Source organism: Ictalurus furcatus, chromosome 2 (assembly GCF_023375685.1).
Source record: "Ictalurus furcatus strain D&B chromosome 2, Billie_1.0, whole genome shotgun sequence".
NCBI lineage: Eukaryota > Metazoa > Chordata > Actinopteri > Siluriformes > Ictaluridae > Ictalurus > Ictalurus furcatus.
In genome coordinates, this window is record NC_071256.1 from 18,601,821 (window position 1) to 18,618,283 (window position 16,463).

Here is a 16,463-nt window from a genome sequence, read left to right on the forward strand (position 1 = left end):
TCACCGTAATCTGTGTCCATGGGGATACCAGGGAAATCCCAGTGACCGAGGTCCAGATCCAAGGTAAAGCAGGCACCTGGCCACTCCTAGTCGGCATTATCCCCAACCTCCCGGTGCCGCTGCTCCTCGGAAGAGACTGGCCAGGATTCCTGGCCAGCCCAGCTCCAAAATCTAGCAGGGCGCCTCAGCGCACGAAGGAGACACGAGCCCGGCAGGCCTACTTGGCGCAAGACGAGGGGGATACCACAGCAGAAGGTAAGCCACACACACACGCCAACACGATATCGTCTGTGTTCCAACAGGTGAACCGGCAGGGGAATTTTGGGTGGGAACAGAAGGAGGATGACCACCTGAAACACTGCTGGGCCCAGGTGCGGCAGATAGAAGGGGTCGACCAGAACCCTAACCAGAGGCTCCCCTCCTCCTACTTCCTCGTTCGGGGTAGTCTCCTATATCAACGGGCCTGCCGCCGAGGGGAGATCGTGGACCTCCTGGTAGTCCCCAAGACCAAGACACAGACACTGATGCACCTGGCCCACACCCATCTGCTCTGTGGCCACTTCAGAGCCCAAAACACCCTGGAAAAGCTGCCGAGTGGGTTGGCATGGACCTCGTGGGGCCACTCCCCAAATCCACCCGGGGTCACGAGTACATACTCGTCATCCTGGATTATGCCACTCGATACCCAGATACCTGCAAAGCCACCTCCCGTAATATTGCGAAAGAGCTGATGCTCCTCTTCAGCCATGTGGGGATACTGACGGACATTTTAACCAACCAAGGTACGCCTTTTGTCTCCAAACTAATGTCTGATCTGTGTCGGCTGTTGCAGGTTAAGCACTTAAAGGCATCCATTTACCACCCCCAGACCGACGGGCTCGTCGAGAGATTCAACCAAACCAACAAGGAAGGGAGAAATTGGGACCTCCTCCTAACCTACGTCCTCTTCACCATCCAGGAGTGCCCCCAAGCCTCCACAGGTTTTACCCCCTTCGAACTCCTCTTCGGACGGCGACCTCGAGGGCTGCTGGGAAGCCTGGGAGGAACAGCCCTCCCCATTCTGCTCAGTCATTGAGTACGTGCAAGAAATGCAGGAGAAGATTGACCGAGTGGCCCCAATCGTTCAGGAGCATATGAGAGCCGCCCATGAGGAGCAGAAATGAGTGTACGACCACCCAAAACAACCCCGAGAGTTCCAACCTGGCGATCAGGTGCTGAACAGTTCCTGCAAGTTCCTAGCCCGATGGCAAGGGCCATACACAGTCCTCGAGCGGAAGGGGGCCATAAACTATCGCCTGCAACAGCCCGGTAAGTGAGTGGAAACACAAACATACCACATAAACCTAGTAAAGAAATGGGTAGAGCCAACACCAGTAGTGTCCGCGTTTGCGACCCGAGACACAGGTCATGATGAATGTACCTTGGTCCAGCTGGGTGAAGACCTCACTCCCGGGCAAAGACAGGAATTAACAGAGTTGGTGGGTTAATTCACGGAGGTGTTCTCTACCTCCCCAGGGATGACGCAACTGGTCCACCACGAAATCAAGACCTGGCCGGGAGTGGTGGTGCGACAGCGGCCCTATCGTGTCCCGGAGGCCCGCCGCCAGGCTATCGAGGAGGAGATCGGCCAAATTCTGCGAGACAATATCATCGAGGAATCCAATAGCTCCTGGTCCAGCCCCATCGTGGTCATACCGAAACCCGATGGAAGTATGCGGCTATGCAATGACTTCCGGAAGCTGAACCAGGTCTCAGAATTTGACAGCTATCCCCTCCCCCAGGTGGACGACCTAGTGGAGCAACTGGGGAGGGCCCAGTTCATCTCGGGGTGAACTATCTCCGATTTGTACCTAACTTCTCCTCTGTAGCCTCCCCCCTCTCAGATCTCACGAAAAAGGGTCAGCTAGAGCAGGTGAAGTGGTCAGCCAAAGCGGAGAGGGCCTTCCAAGCTCTGAAAGACGCCCTCACCCGCGCTCCAGTGCCACGCAACCCAGACTTCACCTTTCCATTTACTGTGCACACAGATGCATCTGAAACCGGGCTGGGCACAGTTCTTTCACAGACTTTCGATGGAGAGGAACACCCAGTCCTCTACATCAATCAGAAGTTGTCCCCCGCTGAGAAGAAAAATGCAGCCATGGAAAGAGAGGCCCTGGCGATAAAATGGGTCACTGAGGAGCTACAATATTACCTGGCCGATCGGCACTTCGTCTGGTGACATGCCACGCCCCACTACAGTGGATGGCCAAGGCCAAAGACACTAACGTCAGGGTAACCCGATTGTTCCTGGCATTACAGGACTTCTCTTTCCAGGTCCAGCACCGGGCGGGAGCCCACCATGGGAATGCAGATGGGCTCTCGCGACGGGATGCACTGTGGGCCCGACACGCAGCGGCAGTAGGCTCGGAGCTGGGGGGGGTACTGTTGCGACGGACCGACAGCCGGCGCACAAGAAACTAAAATCGCTCCTCCTCCGACTGCCGCGCTGGCGCTGAAGAGACGGCCCCACTTCGTTGGGGAGTCGAGAAGCACGTGGCAGTGGGGCGGAGCCGCTGACACACCCTCGGCCGATGAATGGCGCGCCGCACGGGAATAATCGACCATCCAGCAGACGAGGGGAGAGTATAAAAGGCTGCCCTTTTGCTTGACAGGGGAGAGTCCTCTCACATTACATGTGCGCGAGGCTTCTTGCCAGCTATCAGTATTGTTGGCATTGCGTGTGTTGTCTAATCGGCATTGTGTGTGTTTGTTTTCTTTCAGATGATCCGGACCCGAGCGAAGCCTCCGCTCCCTGGCTACAAATGCAGCGTTGCCTGACGGCCGAGAAGAGCCCCTGTTTCTCCAGAAAGCCCCGGCGCAACTCCGGCAACCCTGCAAACCACTGACCCCTCACCACACGCTGTCACGCCCACACGCAAGCACACGCGAGCACACACATACACACTCACACTCACTCATACCCTCCAGAACGCCATAAATAAAAAAATCTCACTTGGCAACGTTACAACGGCCTCCCGTGTGTCTGTGCTCCACCCACCGCTGGCTAATTTCCCTACAATATGTATATATATTTATATATATATATACACACACACACACACACACACACGTATAGTACTGTGCAAAAATCTTAGGCACATGCAAAGTAATGCTGATATATAGGGGTGCTAATATATATAGGGGTGAGACGAGACTCAGGTGATCGTGATTAGGACATGTGATGGGGTCATGTGATGTGCGATGTAGTCCAGGGCCGATTTATGTATAATCCTGACAAAATTCAATGACCTGAATCAGCACAACAGAAATCCCAGTGGTTCTGAGACTCTGCCTCGGAAATGACCATTCATCCTGCAGATAAGTAATCTGACACCCAAATTAATTTTAGTTTTGTAGTTTAGTAAAGTTAAATAAAAGTTAAATTTTTTAAAATATGTCTCTGACAAAAAATACATTTACATGGCACATTTTCTTTTCTGATACCGATATGGAAAACTCGAGACCCATCTGATAATGTTTTCTTTAAAAACTACTAAGCTGTAAAAAGGTTTTTAAATTATGACGTACTTCACAGTTCAACTCTTTCACACAAAAATCACTTATGTTACAAATACAATCACGTGTAAATATAATAAAATCAATTTTAACAAAAGAAAAAAACTGTCAGATCTCTTTACATATAAACATTTCCAGTTCCAAAAATACATTTCTTTTCCAAAACCAATTCTTTGCTATTTGCCAATATATACAATATATGATATGTTTTCTCCACTGTCCGATCCACCATTTTATGCTGGTATTGGATCAGTGCCATCTCAAATTACAGTACTATCTGCTCAACCTCAGTTCAACACTAGACTGAATATTGAATTACAAAGTATAACATGATAATAAATGTAGATTATTTAACGGCTTTAACTGAGAAGCAAACTCAAAGCTAAAAATAACCGCGATGATGGCTTCCAGTAAAACCTCATAAACAGATTTACAGTTTGCAGTTCATGAGGCAGAGGTTTTGTCATGTGTTTATATGCATGACTCATTGGTATTCATTACTGTACTAATCAGAAGGAAACTTCACCAGAGAGCTGCTTCTCTTCCTGATCCAGTCTCCGTCACATCCAGCATAAAATGAACAGCTGGCACCCGTTGGAATAAACGGTTTACACAGGTTTATGTTCGTCTTCATAACGTGTCGTTCAGTACGTTTACATGGACAACAATAATCCAATATTAATCCGATTAAGACGATACTCTGATTAAGAAACTACCATGTAAACAGCGATTATTGATGATCTTAATCCGACTAAAGTCATACTCGAAGTAAACACAAATTGAATTAAGACATGTGGAGTATTCCTGTTTTAGTCGCATTATCGAAGTGCATTATAGACTTGTAAACACCTTAATCACACTATTAACATTGTGTGGGAGTTTTCACCGCATTTTGCGACAGGACACATACACACATGGCAGTGCTCAACCGTTTGATGACAAACAAGAGAGCACGCTGCGTTCGAAATGGCGTACTTACCTACCATATAATAGACGTATTTAATACACGTATTTCTATATACTATATTGTAGGTAGGTACGCGGTTTCAGACGCAGCCCATGGCTTCAGGCAGTCATCTATTTGCACGTATGGCATGACAAATAATTAAGTGCACTTGAAGCTTCCGTAAAATTAAAAATAAAAACACCCAAAACTGTATATGGTACCATAACAAAGACGAACTGTATGTTGATACGTGAAATTCTGGAGGGAACGATGGACAGTATGGCGTGGGGACATAATGATGTGTGCTGTTAATCGATCTATGTTCTATAGAATATTGTCTTATTCAGAATAAGGTCAATAATTAGATTATTGCTGTCCGTGTAAACATAGTCAGACTGTGTCACATAGCTCTATGAACACTATGCTTAAGAATATTATCATTTATACAGTATTTAAAGCTATTTCTTTTTTCCCATTCATGAGACCACATTGACTTATTGAAAAGGTGACAAAAAAGAAAAATATGTATACTGCGACATGGCTCAGAGCTAGTAAGGACTAAAATCAGTCATGCACCTTTAACTTACTTTCAGCAGCAGCACCTGGAAAAATGGCCACCGTGGGAAGATTGATGTTCTGTCAGAATTTAATTAAATTTCTTTATTTCAAACAATGAGGGGTGGAAATATATTGTTATTAATAAAAGAAAGAAAAAGAAATAAAAGGGATGCTATCAAATGCTGTGTAATGCTGAGGCATCTGTTAAAATGCCAAATTATTCCTTCTCTTCTGTTTGCTCTGTTAAAAATGAGTACAGTGGCACATTGGACTTATTTTCAATAGAGCTCAAAACTCATATTCAGCTCGTCCTGTATTTGTACAGCACAATGATTTATTATTAAAAATAGATTATTATGTGTAAGAAAAAAACACACATTTATACATAGTTATACTGTTTTAACTCTTTTATTGTCAAATATACATAAATACTTAAATGAATGTGAGTCCAAAATTCTAACAAACAAACCTGATAAAAAAGTTTTCTAGCAATAATTTCATTTTAGTCCACACACAGAAGAAACACAGTATATCAGGTTACACAATAATGATTAGTTTTTTTAAATTCACATATAATAAACTTCCATAATGGACAATCCAGTTGCAAATCCAGATAAAATGAAAGATTACACAAACTTGCTAGAAAAAAACAACCCAACAGAGACGTAAACAGTGAGCCACAGTTTGAATACAGCAGTTGAATACAAAAAAATAAAGAATATAAGGCTGTGTAGCTAGCAAACATTAGGTATTTAGCTAGGTTAGCATTCCAGTTTAAACTCATTGCTCTTACTCTTCTCCGATAAAATAACTGACTCTATCCTTTTCACCAAAACTTAGGATGACAAAGTAATTGAAGAAGTGAAAAGTAGTAGGACTAGCCAGACAAGGTAAGGTCTTTAATACAGTATAACCTACATTATAAGTACTGTAAATATTTTCCCAGGCTTCCACACTGACTGCTGTATCAAATTATAAAACACAGTATACACAGTATTGTATTGTACAAATTACCAAAATTATTTACTGTATATGTACACTGGTATAACATAACATTAACATAGCGATATGTTTTATCTGATACCTTGTCATCATACACATCTTTGAAGTGGCAGGTGGGGTAGGTTTCCTGCTGAAAATTGTCTGTTTTAAATATTACTAAATTAGATAAATAGGCTGGATTTGTAAACATGGACTCACATATTAAAACAGTATTAAAATCATTTATTTATTCAGTTCATAATGAATTTGTAAAGATTTTGAAATGCTAGGAGGCACCAGTGAATCAGTAATTAGCCTGAAATTTTATGAAGTGACGTTACAGAGACTTTATTTAGCAGACGTTGATTACATTACAGTGCATTAATATCGTTATCCTCTTTGTGACAGAACAATTACAGCCGTCCTCTGAGAATTTAAACCTTTATTCCCATCGGCTGTATACAGCTTTATACTCTTTAGTTCCAGAAAACAATCATATAAAAGATTTATTTACACACTTAAAAAAATGCTGTGCCCCACATAACTGACAGATAATAATGCCGACAGGGCAGTGATACATCCTCCACACCTCATTCTGCTAAGAACCTGTCCTGGTCTCGGCGCATGAGCTGACCCAAGCGAGCAGAAGTGAGCAGAAATGTGATGGCCGTGATGAGCTCAGTAATGAAGGAAATGGCTGCGAAGGCCAGAGACCAACCAAAATAGATGTCAAGGTCTTCCAGAGTCTTTTGCCCAGAGATATGCACAGCCTCTCGGAAGGCAGCTGCAGAGTAGGCCACGTACACGCAGATGCCTGTTAATGTAATTACAGCTAGAAAAAGAAAATGGTCATTAAAGTTGGAACAGATCTGGAGTATTTTCTACTAGAGATGAGCCAATATAAGATATATCAACAGTGTGATATAACAACATGATACGCTTTTTTTTAAATATCGCCATTGTCATTAGGTATCAATGCTTTCATAACTCCATTGTTATTCACTAAAAAGTAATTATTTGGAGATTAAAAACTTTTGTATCAATTGTGTATATTTTAAATACGTCCCTAAATGCCACTATAATCAATCAGACCCATAGTTATGTTCTGAAAATATGTCCCAAAATACCAAAATAATCTATCAGACCACAGTTATGGCCTAAAATATGTCCCACACCACCTGTATAATTAATCAGACTACAGTTATGGCCTAAAATATGTCCCATAACACCAGTATAATTAATCAGACTACAGTTATGGCCTAAAATATGGCCCAAAACACTACTATAACTGAGCAAAACCTTATGGCCCAAAATACATCGCTGTCATATCACAGCAATCTAGTGACTACATTTCCCATCCTGCACTGTGGCCTACAAACATGGCCACCATGGACTGCAACTCCCAGAACATTCACATTCATTCTAATCATGCACACCTGCATCCAAACTCACACACTCCCTCCAAGGTATATAGATATTGTTTTCAAACAATGTCTTTGCGAAGTATTACGCTCAGTTGCCATAGTCTCTGTCGTGTACCAAGCCTTATTCATAGCTTTATGTTTCATGGTTTTGAGCTGGTTCTCATCCTCATTTCTCCTATAATAAAACTCTTATCTGCATTTGCATATTCCTTAAGTGGCAGAATACTTTGGCGGAACATGGAAGCAGCAGGAGAGCAAGGAGAGTGTCATGCCAGAGTACATGGGGATGACTGGCCACCCTTCATGTCAGTCCAGTTTCCCCAGTGGACTGCCATAGAACCCCCGGATCTGAATTATGGATTGTGTGACTACCCGAGGCAGTTCCTGTTCCAATGCCAAATGTCTTTTCAAGTCTGGCGAACCCCAAGCCGGACAAAGGGCATTGGCTCGGCTTCCTTGTGTCCCAGTTTTATTGCCTGGATTACCAATGGGCACAGCATCTGGCCAGTACAGGGTCCAGTGCCCTCACCCAAGTAACTCAGTTTGCAAAACTATTTTTAAAGGAGTTTGGGAATCCAGGACCGAACTGCAACCTGGATGAACTGTTGAGAGGAGTCAGTGTAGTGGGCCAGCATTATCTGCCTTTCCACACTTACTATGAGTGGATCGACAGGGCGGCCTCCACAGCTCAACTTCAGCCCCCAGCCAACAGGGCAGTGGTGGAGGTGACGCAGACCTGCAAGACCTAGGGCTGCTGTAAAGAAGCCCAGCTACAATGTCCCACCTGTAGTAAACTTGGGATACCTGTATTACATTTCTGCTCTTAGGAATGTTTCAAGGGTAGCTGGCCCACAAATGGCTCCACAAGAAAGCAAGAGCAGAACTCCCACCTGAGACCCACAAGCTGGTCTCAACTGCCGAGCTCCAGCCAGAGGTCAACGTGGTGACCTCCTCCCCAGAGCTCCAACTGAGACCCACAAGGTGGTCTCATCTGCCGTGATACAGTTGGAGGTCAACGTGGTGACCTCCTCCCCAGAGCTCCAGCCTGAGACCCACAAGGTTGTCTCATCTCCAGAGCTCCAGCATAAAGTCAAGTTCCTGCTAGAGTTCAACGAGGTGACCTTGTTCCTGTCTGAGGTCGAAGAGAGGATCTCTCCTGCCAAGTTCATGTCCGAGGTCGATGAGGCGACCTCCCAAGCCACGTTCCCGTCTGAGGTCGACAAGGCGTCCTCCAAAGCCACGCTCCCATAAGAGGTCAACAAGGTGACCTCCCACGCCATGTTCCTGTCCGAGGTCGAAGAGACAACCTCTCAAGCCATGTTCCTGTCCAAGGTCGAAGAGATGACCTCTCAAGCCCAGTTCCTGTCCGAGGTTGAAGTAACAACCTCTCAAGCCAAGTTCCTGTCCGAGGTCGAAGAGACGACCTATCAAGCCAAGTTCCTGTTCAAGGTCGAAAAGACGACCTCTTAAGCCAAGTTCCTATCTGAGGTCGAAAAGAGGGCCTCTCAAGCCAAGTTTCTCTCCGAGGTCGAAGAGATGGCCTCTCACGCCAAGTTCCTGTCTGAGGTCAAAGAGCAACCTCCCACGCCAAGTTCCTGTCCGAGTTCGAACAGGCGGCCTCTCACGCCTAGTTCCTGTCCGAGGCTGAAGAGCCGGCGTCTCATGCCAAGTTCCTGTCCGAGGTCGAAGAGACGGCCTCCCAATACACGTTCCTGTCCGAGGTCGACAAGGCGTCCTCCAAAGCCACGCTCCCATAAGAGGTCAACAAGGTGACCTCCCACGCCATGTTCCTGTCCGAGGTCGAAGAGACAACCTCTCAAGCCATGTTCCTGTCCAAGGTCGAAGAGATGACCTCTCAAGCCCAGTTCCTGTCCGAGGTTGAAGTAACAACCTCTCAAGCCAAGTTCCTGTCCGAGGTCGAAGAGACGGCCTCCCAATACACGTTCCTGTCCTAGGTCGAAGAGACGGCCTCCCAAGACACGTTACTGTCTGAGGTCGAAGAGATTGCCTCCCAAGACACGTTCCTGTCTGAAGTCGACGAGGTGACCTCCCACGCCAAGTTCCAGCTAAAGGTCGACAAGGTGACCTCCCATGCCAAGTTCCAGTCTGAGATCAATGATGTAACCTTGCACGCCATGTTCCAGTCTGAGATCGACGATGTGACCATCCACGCCACATTCCAGTCTGAGACCGAGGTCACGACCAACCAAGTTATGTTCACGCCAGATTCTGTTGTCACGACCAGCCAAGTTCTCCTCATGCCTGAAACTGACATCACGACCAACCAGGTTCTGCTCACGCCTGAAGTCGATGTTACGACCAACCAAGTTATGCTCAAGAAAGAGTCTGTTAACACGACCAACCAAGTCCTGCTTACTCCCAAGTCTGCTGACACGGCCAAGCAAGTTCTGCTCATGCCCGAGTCTGCTCACATGGCCAACCAAGTTCTGCTCACGCCCGAGTCTGTTGACACGGCCAACCAAGTTCTGCTCACGCCCGTGTCTGTTGACACAGCCAACCAAGTTCAGCCTGCAGAGTCGATGGAGGACGACGCTCCACCTTCCTGCTCCGCTGAGGATGACGCTCCACCTTCCTGATCCGCTGAGAACGTCGCTCCACACTCAAGAAGGGCCGACGAGATGGCCCACCAAGTCAAGCACCTGTCTAAAGCTGACAACACTACTTCCCAAGCCTGGGTCTTGCCTAATGACCTCGGCGAACCAGCCCCAGCCTCATGTCTGCTCCTCAGCACCTCAAGGAACCTGCTACTTATTGGACAATGCCTGCATTGGAACCTGAGGGGTTGTGAAGACATTTTGCCCAGAGGACCAGGACCGCCGGGGGAGGGAGTTCTGTCATATCACAGCAAACCATTGACTACATTTCCCATCCTGCACTGCGGCCTACAAACATGGCCACCATGGACTGCGACTCCCAGAACATTCACATTCATTGTAAACATGCACACCTGCATCCAATCTCACACACTCACTCCACAGTATATAGAGACTATTTTCAAACAATGTCTTTTCGAAGTATTACGTTCAGTTGCCAAGTCATAGTACCAAGCCTTATTCATAGCTTTATGTTTCATGGTTTTGATCTGGTTCTTGTCCTCGTTAATTGAGTCTTGTCTTTGTCTAGTTTATCCTGTTTGCTGATCGCCTGACCATTTGCCTGTTCTGACCATTCTATTGTTTCAAGATTTGGATTTGTCTGCCTATATCTCCTATAAATAAAACTCTTATCTGTAGTTGCATCCATCCCAAAATACCACTATAATCAACCAGACTCACAGTTATGTTCTGAAAACATGTCCTAAAATACCACTATAATGAATTGGACCACAATTATGTCCAAAATGCGTCTCAAAATACCAGTGTAACCAAAAAGAGTGGCAGTATGGCCCAAAATACCACTATAACTAATCAGACAACAGTTTTGGCCCAAATATGTTGCAAAATACAAGTATACAACTGAACACCCCAGCCACTGAGATCACACCTAGATAAGGATAAAAGCAGAAGGGTTTTATGCTATTATCCTACAAATATAAGAATTGAATCATGAAAGCATCAATTATGATGAACATTTATTCATGCTTCTAGATTTGGAATACTGAAGTACTTCTAAATTAAAATATTGACAATAAAAACACGCCCTCTGTGGCCGATTCCAATTATATAGTTTTCAGTTTGGATTTATTCATTTAAAACAGCACTTGTGTATAAAACTGAGCCCATTTTGTGATGTCACACGCACACAAAAAACATGGCTTTGAACCACTCAAGAGAATCGTAGTGTTATATTTTGACAGGTTTGGCTGCTATGCAATAAATCACTAGAAATATATCAATGCAAATGGAATATTCTGGGATGGCAGAGCTGGCATGATTCCAATTTGCATATTCATGTATACTTCTTTATCCATTCAGTCACTGATTCATATTTCTGTAGCTGTTAGCTATTTCTACGATTATGACCAGAGCACTGCTTTTTCTATGTACAAAGAGGCTTTGATTAGTGGTATGTGTGTTTTTAACGTGGACTGTGAGTATAAAGCACCACTGAGTCATAATGGTGCTCTATAGTGTTTTAAGAGAGTGTGATTGTGAGGAAGCTCACTGCCGCTGAGGAGAAGCAATCCAGTGGCGAGAAGAAGACGATGGGCTCGAGCAAGGATGCTTATGACACCCATCATCCCTCCAATAAAGAGGACGATCACGCTGAGGGGCAGCAGCACGAAGAACGTCGCTTGCATGTCTGTAAGACATTAATAATAATAATAATAATAATAATAACTTTATTTCTAGAATACGTTTCATACACAAAATTAAATAAAGGATGATGTAAAATTATAAGTACAAAAATAAATATAAAGTAAGTACATAAATATAGAATAAAAATGAAAATAGATTTTTTTAAAACTAAGAATCAAATAATTAAACATTAAATCCCCAAGCAAACAGGTACTTTTACTTAAATTTCTAATTAAATCTAATTAAACTTTGCATGCTTAAGATGTTTTGAATATGTAATCTATTTGTAATAACAATAATTTGCAAAACATAGTTTTTAATTACTCAAATGTGCTAATTAACTCACATTGACAATCCATGCTGGAGTATGTACACCCTTGTACTTTATAACTGGTCTAACCTCTTTTATCAACTATTACCTCCACTAAACATTTCCAGTTGATGATCAAAGCTGCACAACAGCGAGAGAGGAATATAAAACTATTGCTTTCTCCCTCTTCACGTCATGCCACAGCATCTCAATTGGAATAAGATCGAGACTCTGACCTGACCGGACAAAACATGCCTGTAGCCTGTAGGTGATTCAATTGGAAGCTGATGGTTTGTGTTTGTGTGCTGCTCTGCAGGGAACACACGTGCAACAGCTAGCAAATTGAGCAAAGTAAGTGATTACAACGCAACTGTTTCCTTTCTCCACTGGAGGTGAGTTTATGAGTGACGAAGAACACAGAAGAAAACAAGCTTTACACCCGCTCATTAATTGCTTAATATTTTAGATTACTGGTACAAGACTGTGCATTGAGTGCTGCCTCACACATCCCAGGAGAACTCTGAGCATGTAATCAAGAACTTGTTTTGAAAGCCCAATAAGTCCTGTTGCTTTCACCCTGGGAAATTGAAACAGATTTATGCATAATAGCAATCCACAAAGTGTCCAAACCGCTACAAACCTCTGATATCGATTTCGACAGATTGCCATCTTTAATTACTTTGTGCTGATCGCTTCGCTAACAGATATTCAACATCACCAAGTTGATGGTGATATCTCGGACTCAGGACAACAACGTCAATTTTGGTCAGCACACAAATGCCATCAGCAAAGGCTGAGCAATCACTGCACAAAACCATAACGTATTCTAACCACTAATGGGGGAAAATACACCAAGATTGCAGCTACTTCCAAAATTATAGTCCTTCCTACTCACCACAATAGAGCCATCCAGCAAAGAGCAGAAGTGGTATATTGAGAGTTGGAACATCCTTTAAAAGCCTGCTCTTCTTCCATCTGGCCATCGATAATGGATATTGTGTTGTAAAAATGCTGGTTTCATAAGGAACCTCAAGATCCATGTGCAATGATACAGCTCTCGACATCAAAGATATGCCCTCATGTATGCGCTATATATGTTTAATGGTGGACTTAAATGGCTGAGCAGAATTTAAATTTTGAGGAAGCTCAGGACCTTCAGCGTATGCAACAGGAGGCTAGGCAGTTGGTGGTGGTGAGCTCCAACTTGGGCAGTGGCATGAGGGTATGTGATGACAGCAGACTGAACAAAATGATTGGAAGGCTGAACCTGTTTAAGAATTCGAGTAAAATGCAGTCTATTCAAACTGTGGAGCTGGGGGAATGCAATTATTACAAGAGTATCTCTGGGATTGTAGTTCCATCAGAATCAGTCATGGCAGTCATTGTTTGCAAACTGCTCATGCACACGTTTCGGAAGATTATACCATATTTTACCATTTAAAAAGGCAAGTAGAAAAACCACAGATAATATGTATCCAGTCCAAATGGACTAGTATTTGTTCTATTGTCCAGAGATCTCAAGTTTGAATCCTGACAATGCCACAGCCATTCGTGACCAGGAGTCCCAGAAAGCAAAACTGGCTGTGCTTTCTTCCTGAGAGGGATGGCATACACTCTCTCTCCTGTCAATCACAGCAAAACGAGCCAGTTGTGGGTGTCTGCAAGCTTATGAGCAGCAGTTTAAAATATTCTTCAGTTCTTCATGTGTCTTAGAGGAAGCACATGTTAGCCTTCACTCTCCCTGGTTGGTAGCTGTCGTATGATGGGGAGAGCCTAGGTTAGGTTATTGAGTTCCATGTTATGTCACGTTATCTACTGATGATTAAGCACAACTTGTACAGCAATACCCCCTACAACAAGCATTTATAATGAAGGACAAAGCAGTCAGATTGTATTAAATTGAGGTTTATATAGTATGCATAGAATTTTTAGTGTGACTACCAGTGTACATAGTGAAGACATGTCCATCGCTGTGATTTATCCCATATGAATCAATCATAATTACTACAGACATCCTGAAGCAACATTATTGAACAGACATATGTCCAGAAAATGAACCTTGTCCGAATAGTAATATAGTATGCCCTCTATTTTTGCCTTTTTCAGACCTTTTTCAACCCTTTAAAAACACATAACATCTGGAATCCAGATTAATTCCTACATATCTGCACATCAAGAAACTCAGCATGTGCTGACACTCAGATAAAGTCTGGAAAAATGTTTTTGTGTTTCCCTGAAGAAAGCCAGAAAGCCCATTACAGTGTTTCATCAGGAAGCAGGAACACAGTCTGTCTGCTCTAAAATGCTCACAGGAAGCCAGCAGGCGCACATGGCACTCGGCAGCAGCTTGCTGAGCAATTTGAGCAAATGAAGTGATGTGAAAGCCCCATTCCAACTCCAATTATTATCCTGGGTGATTTTAACCACACCACAACAAATGAACTTCCCAATTATCCAGCTCATTAGGGGCTTAAAACTAGATTACTGAGAATCAAGGCCCTGCTTTGTGCATCCCTGCTTTTCATCAAAGACCCAACAATTCCATCTCCATTCGGTGTGAATAATAAACATTTTTCTACTATTATTCATTTATAAATACTTTTTTCCTTATAATTCCACTTGCTAGAGTCACAGGGAACATTGTGTAAAATAATAGAAATGTAAGATAAACATGAATATTCACAAATGCCATATCATTCACTGTTCAAACCCATAACTGTCGAGGTGGGCGTGTAATATTCTAATTAGCACACGTGTTTGACATTCCCACCCTTACAGAAATGTCACATGAAATTCAAATTTATATCTGGTTTTACACACAGGGTTTAGGCTTCACTTTTTAACATTTCACATTTTTCACATGTGCATGTGTTTTTATATTCATGTGTGATTTTTCCCCCACATGATTAATTTATTTTCATGTGTCATTTTTTTCATAGTTTTCTTTAAATATGTGATTCATGGGATTTATTTACATGATTCATTCACATATGATTCTTTCACTTGATTCTTTTACTTTCACATGTGATTTTTTTTATACTTGATTAATTTATTCTCACATATGATTTTTACCCAGTTCATTTTTATGTGATTTTTTTTGTTTTCACATGATTAATTTATTTTCATATATTATTTAATGAATAGTTTATATTCAAGTGTAATTTCTTACATGAGTCATTTATTTCCTTATGTGTTTTTTTTTTTTTTTTTTACACAATTCATTCTCGTGTAGTTTAATGAGCCGCTGAAACATATTCCAATCCCTCCAGGATTTTACGACTGCAGAAATTAACACAAAATCAAGGAAACTCTGCAATAATCAGAGAAGCTTGCAATTTTTCAAAATTACCGCAGATTTGGGGCAAGATGCATTATGTGGCGTCATCACAACACACATTCACCCAAAGTACTCTTCAATTATCGTGCCTCGAACATGAGTATAGCTAAAAGGTCTCAATTACCAACAAACATTCCTGTAAAAGATTCGTGCAATTGTGATTTCGCCAGTTCAATTAGTTTTCTATTGGGTTTTGTAATCTGTTTTATACAATCTGAAACACAATCATCCTCAGACACAGAGTAACATTTACTGTTAATGTTACCATGACAACGTGATTCTTTTAAGTCCAGTCAGAGTGTAACAAGTAGCTAATGTTAGGTTAGAGTGCTCACTGCAATAATTTGCTCCTTATTTTGTGTCTTAAATGATGTTCCTTTCAGCAAACATCCTCCAGCTGTCCTAATTAAACAGTGTGATTGCTGTGTTTTCCAGCTTGTTCTTTTTTGTGAGGTGTAATACTTTGACTGACAATAAGGCCTTGATTTACAAAGATATCAAATGAAGAAGCTAATGTGTGTGCAGTCAGATACATTGTGCATGATTTGCCAATTATGTCACATATTGAGAGAATAGGAGATGAAAAAAAGAAGGGAAAAGCTTTGTATTTGGCAAGTAGTCAGACATTAAAACAGTATCAGCATGTGAAAGTGCGTTGAGGCTCCAAATAATTAATGAACTTCAAGAAGTCTTGCAGAATTGTGCTGCTGCCTTAGGATTCTCAGAAATATTGTTATTTTGTTTTTTAAAAATCACAATAATTGAAGTATTTCAAACTTTGGAACTTGTGCAAAGTAAAAAATGAAACGGAAGTCTAGTAAAGAAGTGGAGATCGAAACAGAAAAAATTGAATTAATAAATAACGAGGTAGAGAGAAGGTCACGGCGACCCAAGCAATACATTTAATGGTTAAGCTATTACAACTCAACCATGCCAACTCGCAATTATTATAAATATAAATCCATTCTGTGGCTTTCAATGTCATTGTGCAATCTAGCCACAAGATGTCCAAATGTTGTTATGGAGATACAAAATAATAACAGAAATAATAGCAGAAAACATGTTTTCAGCAGTCTCCTTTCATTAGGACTGT

The 16,463-nt window shown here is 42.7% G+C and overlaps 1 protein-coding gene across 1 annotated transcript in view; it reads right to left on the reverse strand.

Moving 5' to 3' along the window:
• Positions 1 to 5,514: 5,514 nt before the first annotated feature.
• The window catches only part of LOC128624322 (transmembrane protein 114), a 30,624-nt gene continuing 19,675 nt past the window's right edge, over positions 5,515 to 16,463 (reverse strand). The window contains exons 3-4 of the mRNA XM_053651905.1: positions 11,590 to 11,727; positions 5,515 to 6,872 (exon numbers count right to left, since the gene is read on the reverse strand). Of these exons, the coding sequence (XP_053507880.1) occupies positions 6,631 to 6,872; positions 11,590 to 11,727 (380 nt within the window). The 3' untranslated portion in view covers positions 5,515 to 6,630. The remainder of the gene's footprint in view (positions 6,873 to 11,589; positions 11,728 to 16,463) is intronic.